This window comes from Urocitellus parryii, chromosome 8, assembly GCF_045843805.1.
Source record: "Urocitellus parryii isolate mUroPar1 chromosome 8, mUroPar1.hap1, whole genome shotgun sequence".
Classification (NCBI taxonomy): domain Eukaryota; kingdom Metazoa; phylum Chordata; class Mammalia; order Rodentia; family Sciuridae; genus Urocitellus; species Urocitellus parryii.
The window spans coordinates 86474567-86488651 of NC_135538.1; the positions used below are offsets into that span (position 1 = coordinate 86474567).

The following is a 14085-nucleotide window of genomic DNA, read 5'->3' on the forward strand; positions in this document are numbered from 1 at the left end:
TTAGTTTTTTTTGTTTTTGTTTTTTTCCAGTTGACAGGAAGCTCAGGATGCCTCATCATGGTTCAGAGTGTGATACTTGTTGATATTTTAATATAGTAACTTCTTGATGCTTCATCATGGTTCAGAGTGTGATATTTGTTGATACTTTAATATAGTAACGTCTTTCTGCTTCAAAGGATCAGGCATTTATGAGCAAATGAATCTCTTTGAAAAATGCCCTTCTAAATCAATCACTTTTCCCCATTCCTACCCATTGGATATCTATCCAATATCTATTCAAATTATTTTTTTTAATATTTATTTTTTAGTTTTTTTTAGGTGGACACTATATCTTTATTTTTTATTTTTATGTGGTGTTGAGGATCGAACCCAGCGCCCCGCGCATGCCAGACGAGTGCGCTATCGCTTGAGCCACATCCTCAGCCCTATTCAAATACTTTAGCTTACAATTTGAGGTGAAAATATTATCAGAAATTTGACCCAGATCATCTGGTCTCTTCCTACCCTTGTTGTCCCACCTTCTCTCCTGAGGACCCTAACTGTCATCCTCCCGGTCTCTGCATGTAAAAATCTTAATTACTCTTCAGGGCCCCACTCACATGTTGCATGTTATGTGATCCCTTCTTGACTACTTCAGCCAGAAAAAGTCTTTATGCTATAATATTTTTCATCAAAAAGCATTTTAAACCTGGATTCTGTCTTATATACTTGACATTTTGTGTCTTCCATAGTATTTATCTCAAACCACATATTATATAAAGATATGTTAAAAACTATACAACTATGTTCCAGGTCTTCTAATTCCAAATCTACTGCCTTTCACCCTCTGTCTTAGGCTTTGCTATGATCCAGATGAGTGCTGTCTCCTCATATTTAATTATATTCCTCACATGGTGTCTAGAATTGCATGGCTTAGTCTTCATAGAATTGGTAGATTTTCTGATTTTGAGAGAGGGCAGAGCTTCCTGCTTATATCCAGGAAGCTTTATCATCATACAGGTGGAAGGCCTTTATGATGGTAGGAACCAACATTTCATCATAAACTGGATGCAGGATGAGAACTGAGAGTTTTAGTTAGTCTCATGAAGGCAAGTCCCATAGTTTGTCATTAGAATTATCTCTTAGAAAGAAAAGATAGTTGTCTGTCATTAGTTTTTATTTAATTATCAAGAAGGAATAACTATTTTATTAATATTTCTCAACAATCCAGTAAAACAAGTAGAAGTTACTATCTTATTTAAAAAGTAGACTATGGAGCTTGAGTGTGCGGTCTGCTGGGCATGTGCCTAGTCTCAGGAGAAAAATTATACCTTAGTGTCCTGTAGAATAGGGTTAGATAATGCAAGCTCTGGACAGATGTGAGGCAATTTATATTCATACCATTCAGTTTCCCATGAGACAATGGAGAAACATTTTATTTTGAAGAGGGTGGATTGTGCTAGGGAAGTTTATGGTCTGTTAATAGTTTTTTAAAAAAAGTTTATTTCTCTATATTTCTACATTTCTCATCTCTCAATTTGTAAACTATGGGTTGGGGAATATTCTTGGTTTTTCCTAGAATGTTTCTTAGTGGTTGGCTTCTATTGGGATTTAAAAAATGTTGTCTGGCCGGCTAAATTAAAATAAAAACATATATTTTGTCTGTAAGTTTTCAAAGAAAATAATGATTCCAGGTATGAAAATGAGAAATGTGTAGAAATACTCATTTTAGCTGTGTACTGAAAGTAACTTTTACCAAAGCACCCTGCCCCTCTTCCTTCAAAATAATTAGCATGCAAATTGGAAGTCATACGACATGCCAAAAAAATGGTTGTTGTATAGATGCTTATTAGTGTGTAGGTGGTGTTTATGTGGATGCACAGATGTGTTCAGAACCCTTGATCTATGTGGCACTCTGAACAACTCAGGCTGTATTCACAGATGAATTACATTTCATTCTCCCATTATTATGTGCCACAATTGCATTTTGCATATTTAAACAGGTGTACCGATTTATCTAGAGAGAATTACATTTTTGAGAAAACAGCTTAGTGAAATCACATTTGCAATAAGTAACTTTAATGAACTAGCTAAACAAAGGATATAAGTTTACTGGTTGTATAATTAATGTTTCTCAGGGTGATTAAGTCCTGAATCATTTCTCAGAATCAAAATATCATATATATACAATGCATGCCTAGTCTGAGTTACCAATCCACAAAGAACTGGTAAATAAAATTGTGTGAGTGTTCTTTTATTTTGAGGATTGGGGAGGATTAACACATTTTTCCTTATTCTGGCAAAATTCTTATCTATTCAGAAGAACAATAATTCTCTTTGCTATGTGATATTTTGTTATACACATGAATATGTAAGTGCATATAGACACAGCTGTCAGTTTGTAGAGGAACACTAGTAATTTTGCTTCTGGATATATTTCTATAACAAGCACACAAAGTGGGGAAGTTTGAATTTTTATGAAAGTTTCTTAGTCTAGTTCTGAAGTTTTCTGGCAGATGGTAGAAACAAGCTTACACAGTTTTAACTTCTAATTCTCTCTTCTTTTCTTGTCTTTTACATAAAGTTCAATCACCAAATGCCTTCATTACCAGTTTTGAAAGTATGATTCACTATGGAGATAGTATGTATTCTTCAGGGAGTTCAACAGGGATAGCAGAAAAAAAAATTTCAATTTTAGTGACAGAAGAATTTGGAGGGCCAGCTCTGCCATTTACTAGCTGTGTGACCTACACAAACAAGCTAAACTCTGTGTCCTGCTTTTACTCATCTGTGAACTGCCTGACACACCAGATATTTAATAGTAATTAAGGAAAAATTCGTTCCATTCTATTTTTCTTCTTCCTTATATAATTTCCACTGAAGTAGAAAACAAAACTCAAATAAAATCTTTCTCAAGTAAATAAGACTACTCTGTTCAAAGTGGAGTGTTTGAACAAAATGATATCCTTGACCAAAACAGATTGTGCAATTTGGAAAGCAGTCTTCTTCAAGATGTCAATATTCTACTGTTAAATCATTCACACCATGGACACAGATCAGCATAATTCTCATGCAATTTATAGATAACTTCCTATCTTAAAATATGTTTTGACTTATCTTCTCACTTACTTTCTATCCATCTTAACACCTTTGCCAATGTCCACAGAATTCTAGAGAAAAGGAATGATAGGGTTGAATGAAACAAAAATAGTAGAGCAAAAAAAAAAAAAAAAAAAAAAGAAATCCTTCATCATTTTCAATTTCAATCTTCCATCCAGTAATCTCAATTCTGGTTGCTGCTGCAGCAGTGGAAAAAAAATGTATCTAACTTCATTCTAGATTTAGTAGATCTAGAGTCCATCTGGTGGGCAGGAAGCAATGGAAGAGGAATTATAGGATGGTCAGAATCCTGCTGGAAGGAGTGCCAATGCAGGAATGTAAAAGCTTACTGGTTTATTTATCACCTCTGCATAAAATGGAAAATTTCCTTCTGCTCAACTTCCCTTCCTTAAAGAGTAGAAGGGAAGGACTTCATCCATCATTGCCAATTTCAATCTTCTAGCCAGTAATCTCAACTCTGAATGTTTCTGCAACAGTGGACCAAAACAAAACAAAACAAAACAAAACCTAACTGCATTCTAGATTCAGCAGATCTAGAATCCATTTGGCAGATGGGAAGGAATAGAGGTTACTATTGGATGAAAGAAAAGAGGTAAATACTTAGATTTGGGACTTGATACGTAACCAGACACTTTTATAACGCCAGTAGCATCTATTATCCAAGAAATATGGATCTAATTTGAAATGCTTAGCAGGGAACCTATTCAATTTAGAATGGCTAGCATGGCACATGGCTTCAGACTTCTGGTGGAATTTGAATGATTTTTTTGTTTTTGTCTTGTCACATGAGGGACAAGATTTATACTTAGCAACTTTTTCTTTATGTCTTCAGATTTATACTTAGCAACTTTTTCTTTATGTCTTTCTCGTTTCATTCTTCCTCCCAAATGCCTGTTAAAAGTATAAGATGTTGTCAGAATATATTTGCTTTTAAAGTGGTAGAAGGTTGTACAAAATTTAAATATTTTTGATCATTTTCTCCCAAGTCCTAGATTTCCTTTTTACTCTTTTCAACTTCAGTTCATCCTCTTTCCATTTACAATGGTAACCACTCTATGGAGAATGTTTTCTTTAATATGAAAATTGTTTTTAGGACTGAATTTTCCTTCTTCTGCTTGTTCTCTTGGTTGCCATTTCTTTTGAAATCCTTGTCTCTAGTCTCCCAGCTAAAATTTTAGAGCATATATTTCTTGTGGAGTTCATTAGGCCTGGTTTCCAATGCAGACTCTGGCTTGTGACTTGGAAAGTTGTCTCTGAATCTCATTTCAATAGAGTCTACCTCTTGAGATTGTAGTGAGAACAGAAATAGGAAATCAGCCCTAGTGGTCTGTTTCCTGGCTAAGGCTATGCTGGAATAAATCAAAGCCAAGGACAGCTACATCCAAATAATCAGAGAAACTTGGGAAGAACTTCCAGCTGATATCCATTAGAAAAATTTCTATTTAAGGAAAAGCAAAGGTCTATTGAGGTCAACAAGTTCAAGTTGGTTTTGAATCAGTTAAGGATTAGACCGCACTTAAAAAACATCTCTCTTAAATGACCTCCTCTATCTTCCAAAAGAAAGTTAACTTACTCTTTGCTGCCTTTCACCAGTTTGAACTTCAGTGGATGCTGATTCATTGTGACCCAATGAGACCCAGCAGAGAAACTTGTCATGAGCTACCAGTCAGAATTACGGTGAGTCCCTTGAGCACAAGCAAAGACCAGTTAACCCCCTTTCCACTTCAACAACTTCCCCACTTCCCCATCTCCCTACTTTCTTTCTCTAAAGAGTGTGTGATTTGATGTACTGACCAGAGAGGCATTAAGGAAGCATAGGTCTTACTTGAAGCCTGGCCTGTAGAGGCTACCTGGGGCAGGGTTGGAGGGCTGTCTGGTTCTCCCTCTGGTGGTTTCCCATTTCCACTCCCAAACATCTCTCCAGAAACACTGGAGTTCTATATGCCTACAGGCAAGGGACACCCGGAGAGGCTCCTAACACTGCTAAAGGCAGAGCTGCACGCTCAGGTCTGGCCTGAAGAGCAGCTGGGAAAGGGTTAAGTGGGACTGTTGTCATTCTATCCTTCCTCCTGCTAGCTCTCCTCCAATCCCCAGGACCCTCTCCAGGGCCATTCATAAACAGAAGGAATTTAGTCTCCCGGCCAGGCCAGGGCACATTTGTTACTGTTTCTCCTGGGTCACTTTCTGTGGGGCCAAGTGCCACTTTATGCAAGAAACCTAGAGGTGCAATAGATTTCAGAGCCCAGTCAGGGAATTAACAGAGCGCAGCGGGGCATGGCCTGGATTGCACCGGACCACAGGGCTCTTGGGCTGCGTTTGTTGCTGTCAGGGCTCTGCTTGTGTGCTGCTCAAGTAAGTTATGGGGGAGTTCAGGGTGGTGGTGGGGGCATCTTCTCACTTTCTCCCCTTCTTTGCTTCCACAGCCCACCCAGACTACCGACCAGGTAAGCTAAAGACCAGAAGTGCATTTTTCCAAGTGCACAAGAGGAAATGTGGGGGGGGGGCAGCCATTGGGGGTTGTTATAGGGAAGTTGCAGAGCATCCTTAGGGCTCTCAGTTCTTGTTCCAGCTTTGAGCACCTGCAGCAAGCACTGTCAGAGTGGGGGGAAGGGGCCTATATGACCCCTTGGTCTGGGAAAGGGGTCTCTTCTCCTATTTGGTCCCCAACACCTAAGGCTAAGGCACTAGAAGCAAAATAGTTGACTCAAGAATAGGACTTATTTTTTAGCCTGCATGGATTCTTACCTCCCTTCCCCCACCATGGGCAAGGTCTAGAGCCAGCCTTGCTGGAGAAGGCAGGAATTCAGGGTAGCACACTCTTCAGCTTTTCCAGCTGGTGGTGTGGTTATACTAGATCCCAAGTATTGCTAGCAAAGCCGGCGATTCCAGGATTGGAACTCGGTAGCCCTGGCTTCCATCAATATTTCAGCAACTTCCCTGAGGCTGGGTGTCTCCTCCCTTAGGCACAGGAGAGCGGCGGGCTGGCTGGGGAGGGGGTGTTAAACCCAGCTAGGTTTGAGGTTTCACTTACAAAGACCCCATTGTAACCTGTCTGGCTATTGGAGTTTAGAAAAAGTTTTCCTTGATGAAAGAAGCTTTCTTCTCTCTCCCTCTCAATCGTTTTAAATTCAGAAGCGGGGGAGGGAGGGGGCTGTGGGGGATCCCACATTCCCTAAGCAAAGTGTTCATACTGTTTCAGGAGCCAGCATTCCCTCTAGCATCATCAAAGCCTAGCTGTTTGCAAGCCATAAAAGGAGTTACACCCTAGGGTTGGTCTGAAATTTGGCATAGTTTTGAAGCAAGCTGCAAAGACCTCATGCAAAGGAATGTCACTACAGGTAGAACTGCAGTGAGGCCAGGGGCTGGATGTTAAAGCTCTCCTGCCCTACTCCTCCCAAATATTTTCCTCCAGAATATTCCCCCAGCTTCTACTGGCAAAGAAAGATTTACAAAATCTTACTGTAAAGGGGAACCTTTCCATTCTTGTTTTTTCCATTCTGGTCAAAACACTGACGTGCAACTAATGATTAAATTGAAGTATCACGTGATTCCCATTTTCATTTTTGAATTCCTTTTGGGAAAAATAGGCATTATACCCTCCCTTCTTCACAAACCTCTCCCCCCTGTTATTTTGGTACCAGGAATTGAACGCAGAGGGGCTTAACCACTGAGTCATATCCCCAGCCCCCTTTTAAAAAATATTTTATTTAGATACAGGGTCGCGCTGAGTTGCTTAGTGCCTCACTTACTTGCTGAGGTTGGCTTTGAGATCACAATCCTCCTGCCTTGGCCTCCCAAGCCACTGGAATTACAGGTGTGCGCCACTGTGCCCAGCTACAAATGCCCTTCTTTTTAATGCACTCCAGGAAGGTGAGGTCAAGTGAAGCCAGCTCCCATGTTGAGGGAGGACCCTTTTGTTCAGAAGCTTGGAAGTTTGAAATGCATTTATTATATTGGGTTTCAAAAAACTGGTCTCCATAAGGGGGTTGGTATTTTTATTCAATGGATAAGGGGGTGTTAGGACACCACCTTAACTTGGTCATTGTTGCCCAAAGGGCTTCACTAACCCCTGTGTGCTGTTTTCTCTAGAGAGGTCCACCAGGTGAGCAGGGGCCTCCTGGGCCTCCCGGGCCCCCTGGAGTTCCAGGCATCGATGGCATAGATGTAAGTTGCTGACTGCAGGCACCTTCTTTTCCAGAGCCTGCTCTTTTCCACACTTTCTTCAGCGTTCTCTCCCCTTACTGTCACCTGCGTAAAGTTGGGACTGGACAGAAATGAGAGCTGAGGGTTGGATCTTAGAGCCTGAGGACTTTTGGAAAAACAGTGCTAGACGTGTCTTTTCCCATTGCCCATGAACCTCCACCTTTTGGCCCTTACCCTGCCTTTGTGTCTGTGGTTAGCTCACCTGAGATTGTCCCGGAGCCAACCTAGGCTTCCACTCATGAACTGATCTTTTCTTCTGTGCCTCCAGGGTGATCGAGGTCCTAAGGGTCCCCCAGGCCCACCGGTAAGTTGATTGGTGCAACGACACCCCAATTCCTTCCTTTAGGTGTGTTTTGTAGCCACATGTGTCCAAAGAGTCTCAACTTTGCATCATTTTCTCTTCCTGTCTCACCTTCTTCCTGCACAGGGTCCTCCTGGAGAACCAGGAAAGCCAGGAGCTCCGGGAAAGCCTGGCACACCTGGAGCTGACGTAAGTAGGCTGAATGGGCAAGAGTGATGGGGAGTGCACCCAGCCCCGGGTGTGGGATGTGTGATCCTGAGCTTAGTCTTGATCATAACTCCTGACCTGCGGAGATGTTATTTCCCCCCAAAGGGGCTTGAGAAGTTGGAGCTCCCTACCTCTTGGCTCCCAGGAAGGGAACTCAGATGAAGGCGATTCAGTGCATTTCCTTCTTCTAGAAAACAGTGGGTTTCTGATTCTAACAGTCAACTCCTTGTTCACCCCTTGATCCCAACCCCACCATGGGCACAGGGAGGAAAGGGTCCCAGTGATGGTGGTGGTGATGGCTAAGGGTGACAACAGCTGGTCTTGCCCTTTTTCTGGTACTCCCTGAATTAATTGAGGAAAAAAAAATACCTGCAGACAGGCAAAGGGGGCAGAGTACTTTTAATCGAAAGAAATAGAAAAAGAAGTGTGGGAGTGGGGCAGAGGCAGAGAAATGGTCAACACTTAACAAATAGGAAGTTCAAAACTGGTTTTTCTGCTTTCCCTTTTTTCGGGGGGAGGGGGACGGCAGTGGTTAGTATTATTGACAGAATTGAGTTGGCTAGGGTTAGTTGAAGATTGGGAACCAAGCAACTTCTCTCCAATGTACCCTAACTCCTCCCCCCATAGGAAGGAAGCTCAGATGCTGAGATAAATGGTAAATAATATTTCTTCAGAGTAAAATGACACTGGGATTCTCAGTTTCTCTTCTTTCCATGCATTCTAATACTTAATGAGGTCCCTTTACAGACTAGTTCTAGATTTTGTTCCTGGAATACAAAATGAAGGAAGAAATGGCATCTATTCTCAGAGAACAGACAATGGCACCCCTCCCCAGTTTTCCAAAGCCTTTCTAAATAAAAAGGCATTCCAAAACCTACAATGATAATTTCCAAGAAGTTTTGACTAGAGTTTAAGACAGATCCTTTATTTTCAGAGAGAGAAAAAAATAGCTGGATTTTACCTGTTGTTAAGACATGCTGTCTCTGTCAGGATTACCACAATGAGGGTACTTTTTTGTGTCATTTAATGCTTCAGGAGTTAGGCTTTGTTTTACATTTCAAAGGCCCTGGTTTGAATTTTCTCTGTGTGTAAAATGGTAGTACCTGAGGTGCCCATAGACTGATATTTGAATATACAAACTGAAATTATATAACTTTCTGGCTGTCCAAGCTCTTTGAAACTACATTACTTGAAATTGCCATATGATAATAAAATTGCCTGATGGATACAAGACCACTAGATGAACTAGTAGTCTAATATGAGCTATGCTTATTTCTATATTCCTTTGAAACTTCACCTGACCTTTTGGATGAAAACAAAATTTCCAATTAAATTTAAAAAAAAATTGTTTGGATAGTTGAAGCATAAACCAGTTATCTCAAGTCTTATTATTAATTTGCAGTAAAATTTTGGCAGGAGGCTAGATTTAGCTGCCCCTCAGTTTTAGTAGTGCTTTTGTAACTTGCTCAACAAATTCTTTATCTCATATCATAATGTCATAAAGATGATCCTTGTTTTTTGTTTTATAATTTCCCCACATGAACATAAATTTTTGACAAACAAATGAAAGTGCTTTGAAATTTATAGAAGTATATTGTCAACATAATTGCAAGTATTTTTCTTTGTCTATATTTGCAGTACCATCAGTACAAAACAAACTATGCTTCAAATATGAAAAGTTGCAGAGGGCTGAGACTTCATAGATATTTGAGATTTGACCTTGGAGGGTATTTCAGGGAGAAATGGATGAGGCCATTGTGTCAGTCTCCTGGGACAGAAGAGGAAGTCAAAAGCTAAGAGAAAGAGAGGAAAGAAAAAGAAAAGGATAAAACCCATACATGTGCCTGTATTTTAGGCATTCTTAGGTCTAAGGGAAAAATAAACTAGACTGTGCATTTGTTTAGAGCTTTTTCTTCAAGCACTGTTACAAATATTATTTCCTTTAGCCTTATAATAATGTGGAAAGGAGACTGGCTTAATGTTACTTTCCACAGATAATGAAAAAAAAAATTATTATGAGGACAAGTGTTTTTCTGTAGGACCCAGGGTTATTTACTTAGTGCATGAAAAGCAAATGAATCTGTACATCTTGATTATTTTGGGGGGACTCTCTAGGCCTGACTCATGCAGATACAAATGAGGTTCTTAGCAGATGAATAACTGGAGAGAATAGAGAGAAAAAGTGATAGTGACTTTCTAGTATGCAAATTGCCACACAAGAATGATATGGATAATTTAATGGCTATTAAAAACCATTTGCAATTGATATTTTATGATTTTTTGGTATGTTTCATATCCTGTAACTATTGAATTGAAGTCACATGGGACTTTTAGAATTGGAAAGTTTTCTTAGTCTACTCTTTGGTTGATTTGACATGTAAAAAAGTATTTTAGTCTAAATTGGGAATGGACACTTGAAAGGAAGTAGATCAGAGTTTACTGTCTGCTTGTATTTAGCCATCCGGGAATCAAACAAGTAGGAAATCATCACAAGTCCTTTCTTGGAAGTGAACCTAAAGACCTTAATCCTCCAATCTTTTGTCTTCTGTTCTTTGGTTCATTGCAAATCTTATTTTTTTGCTAACATTAAGAAACTGGTTAGTTGGATGTTGGAAGAATCTTAAAGCAATACAGTTCAAAATTTATTTACTATGTTGAGTGGATTTTTGGCATAAAATATAAAAGTGTCATAGAAGCTATGCTTCTGGAGGAACCCCTTGAGTCTTGGCAGATGAGCTGTTGGAATGTGGAAGGAAACCATCACAAAGAACCGGTATTCTATGACAAATAGCAGCATTAAATTTCAGAACACAGCATCGGCATTAATTATCTCATATAGAACTTGGTTTGCATAAACACCCTTATGAAGGCATTTCTCTCTACTACTGGTGATATTTCCCTCTGTAATTTCTTTGAAATAAGATCTAGAAAATTTTATTGCAAATTGGATTTTGAAAAGTGTGTGTGTGTTGTAGACACATATTTCAAATCTCTTCTCTTTCTTTTTAGTTTAAGTTGATTCTTCTTTTTACCTATGAATGAATAAAATTAGAGACATCAGAGTTCAGTCATAACCTTGTTCCAAAGGACAATTATGTTATTATCATCAATTTTATCAATAGAGCTATCCTTTTTTAAAGAAATTTTTATGTTATTTTAGTTACTTAACTTACTAATTAATTTCTTTTTTGGTACTGGGAATTGAACCCAGGAGGACTTTACCATTGAGCTACACCTTCAGCCCCCGCCCCTCTTTTTTTTTTACTAAGTTGCTGAGGCTGGCCTCAAACTTATGATCCTTCTACTTCAGCCTCCTGAATTGCTGGCACCACAGGCATGCACCACTGTGCCTAATTCAATAAAAATATTCTTAAAAGTGCTCTTTGTTGTGACATGCTCAGAGGTCTATAATAATATCTTATAATCTTTCCTATAAGATCCACATGAGACAAATAGAAGAGGAATAAGAATTATATAGATATTATAGCTAAACCATGCTATTATCCTCTGAATGTACAAGTTTTATCCCTGACAGATGTCTATGAGTAGGATAGTGAGTTAAGAAATTATCCTGAAAGGTCAGTGTTGGTGCAAATAATCAGGCATCGAAGAAACAAGAGGAGACTCAGAAGTATAGTGCTGTGATTAATAACTAGACTCTTTGTTAGTTTGTTTGTAGGACCCTATCTGAATGAGGAACAGCATTTAGAACATGATAGAGTTAAACAACTTGCCCAGGATTACCTATCTACTAAGTAGCAGAGTCAAGATTTAAGCTAAAAATAAAGATTATGTGGAAGGAAAAGTGTAATATCCTACTTAAAAGTCTAACTTACATTAATATTTCTCAGTCATCAGGTACTGAGTGTGTTTGATGCCAGGGGCAATGTACTATAACTGTAATGCACATGTAGTTCTTGTCCTTGTGGAGTTTATGGTTTTCTACACAGTTATTTCATAATAGATCTCACTGTAACATCTGACACCAGATCCATTTTCAATTTAATTCAAAGAACTTCCCAATGATGGACATAATTTACCATATCCTATGGAGGATATTTTAGATATGAAGTGACCTATAAATAGTCTTTAGGTTATTCAGCCATCGACTGGGTTCTGCTTTATATATTGCAGCTGAAATTCTTCCATATATAGTAATTAATGTCCTAAATCTTATCAGTTATTCTGGTCACAGATTGAAGAAGCCTAGTTTATATGAAAATCGACTAGGATTGGTCTTGGAGGGTATATACATTAAGTGGGTGTTGGAGGATCTATTAGTTAAATATGCCACAAGGTTTCTACATTTTATGTGCTGTGAGGGCTGACAGTGTTCTGTATGTGTGGTTTCTTTGTTGAGATATAAAAGCAAACATTCCATTACCATCAATGCTCAGCTACTAATTATACTGGGGCTTATTTCCAGATTACAGTGTTGTAATTAGGCTAGGGCAAGTAATAATCTAAGACAGTCTGTCAGAAATTCTTTCCTATGTTAAACACACATAGTTTTCTTCCTTGGTAAGTTTCTAAGTAATTAACATTTTTCAAAAAAAAATTCTTTGACCTACTCTCAGGAGTTGTTACAGATATTGATGTAGCGAAATATAAAAATGATAGTCCAGGAACTGGTTTTTATATGAATTACATGAAAGCATTTTATTAATGCCTAAGCAGACTATGACAAACTAAATATGAATTTTAGCAATCCATTTTTAAGTAGAGTTTTTATATTTTTAAGAGATCGTTCCCTGACTATCATTTGAGTCTTTTCAAAATCTTGATAATAGAAAGAATTTTTAAGGCATTTATGTATGCATGTATATATGTACATATACAGATATTTATCTTTAGGAAGGTATAATTTCAAGTTTGCATTGTAAATGGCGTCAGAAAGTGTCATAGAGCAAAGAAAAATTTTAAAAAATAACAGTGCGTCTGCACTAAGTATGGAAATTCAGATGTATGTGTAGTATTATGCTTTCATATCTTTTATTTGAGGATGATGATAAAATAAGTATTAGTGGGGCTGGAGCTGTGGCTCAGTGGTAGAATGCTCACCTGGCATGTGTGAGGCATTGGGTTTGATCCTCAACACCACATAAAAATAAAATAAAGACATTGTGTCCACCTACAACTAAAATACATACTTAAAAAAATATTAGTGGAGACAATAAGAATGTTTAGAGGATTATTTAATACCATTGTAGTATTAAATATGATAGTTATAAATGTGTTTTATAATACTAGGCTTAAATTATACATAGCAAATGGATATATGAACTTATATATTTAATTATAGCCATATTTTCTAAGAAAGACAATGTGATAGGATATGATTTCAAACATTTGACTTTAAAAGTTAATGTTCTTTAATAAGCAATTGCCACTTGCTAGAGATGGCTAGAGGAATTTAAGGAGTCATAGGCAATAATGAGATCATTTATGTTTAATTCCTATTGAGGAATAATTTTAACTTTTCAGACATTGTTGCACTTTAGTTAAAGAGACACATAATATTATTTATTTTATAAATGAAGGAGATACATAAACTTTGGTTAATGGTAAAGCCAGACCCATCAGACTTAGTTGTTAGAACACCATAATTATTATATTGCATTTTCTCAAAGCAAAGACAAAAGGCATTACGTTATTGAACCCTCTGACAAATGATAGTTAGCAGAAAGTTAGGAATATGATATAATTTATCAATAGTAAATAAGTAGCAGGCAGAGCTCATGTGGTGTCACCTTTGTATAAGAATATAGAAGGTATTACTTTATAAATATGTGTATTTACATATGTAAACATGCTGCAGATAACTAAGAAATAAAGTGAAATTTTCTACCCACTTGTTTACCTGTGAATGTTATGATAAATCTAATTCCACTATCTTGCTTTGTCAGGGTTTAACAGGACCTGATGGATCCCCTGGCTCTGTTGGTCCAAGGGGACAAAAAGTAAGTTAGGCACCTGGTACCGACTGATGATATTTCTCAAATGCTGAAGTATAATTTTATTGTAGTGTTTGCAAGTCAACTAATGAGTTAAGCTAGGACATAGCTGAAATACTTTTTCAACTAAAACTGTGTTTAGAAATACTAAGATGCAGTATTTTAGTGATTTCAGTATTTATACAGCTTACATATTTACATAATCATGCTTCAAAAACCTAAGTACAATGAAGCTATTTTATTTTTAGGGAGAACCTGGAGTACCTGGATCTCGTGGATTTCCAGTAAGTATCTGCAAAGCCACAGAATTGAAAATTTCCT

The 14085-nt window shown here is 37.9% G+C and overlaps 1 protein-coding gene across 1 annotated transcript in view; it reads left to right on the plus strand.

The window, feature by feature from the left end:
* Positions 1-14085, plus strand: part of Col9a1 (collagen type IX alpha 1 chain) — an 83391-nt gene that overhangs the window by 15279 nt on the left and 54027 nt on the right. The window contains exons 6-12 of the mRNA XM_026391350.2: positions 4693-4776; positions 5523-5543; positions 7189-7263; positions 7571-7606; positions 7730-7792; positions 13717-13770; positions 14013-14048. Coding sequence (XP_026247135.1) covers positions 4693-4776; positions 5523-5543; positions 7189-7263; positions 7571-7606; positions 7730-7792; positions 13717-13770; positions 14013-14048 — 369 coding nt within the window. The remainder of the gene's footprint in view (positions 1-4692; positions 4777-5522; positions 5544-7188; positions 7264-7570; positions 7607-7729; positions 7793-13716; positions 13771-14012; positions 14049-14085) is intronic.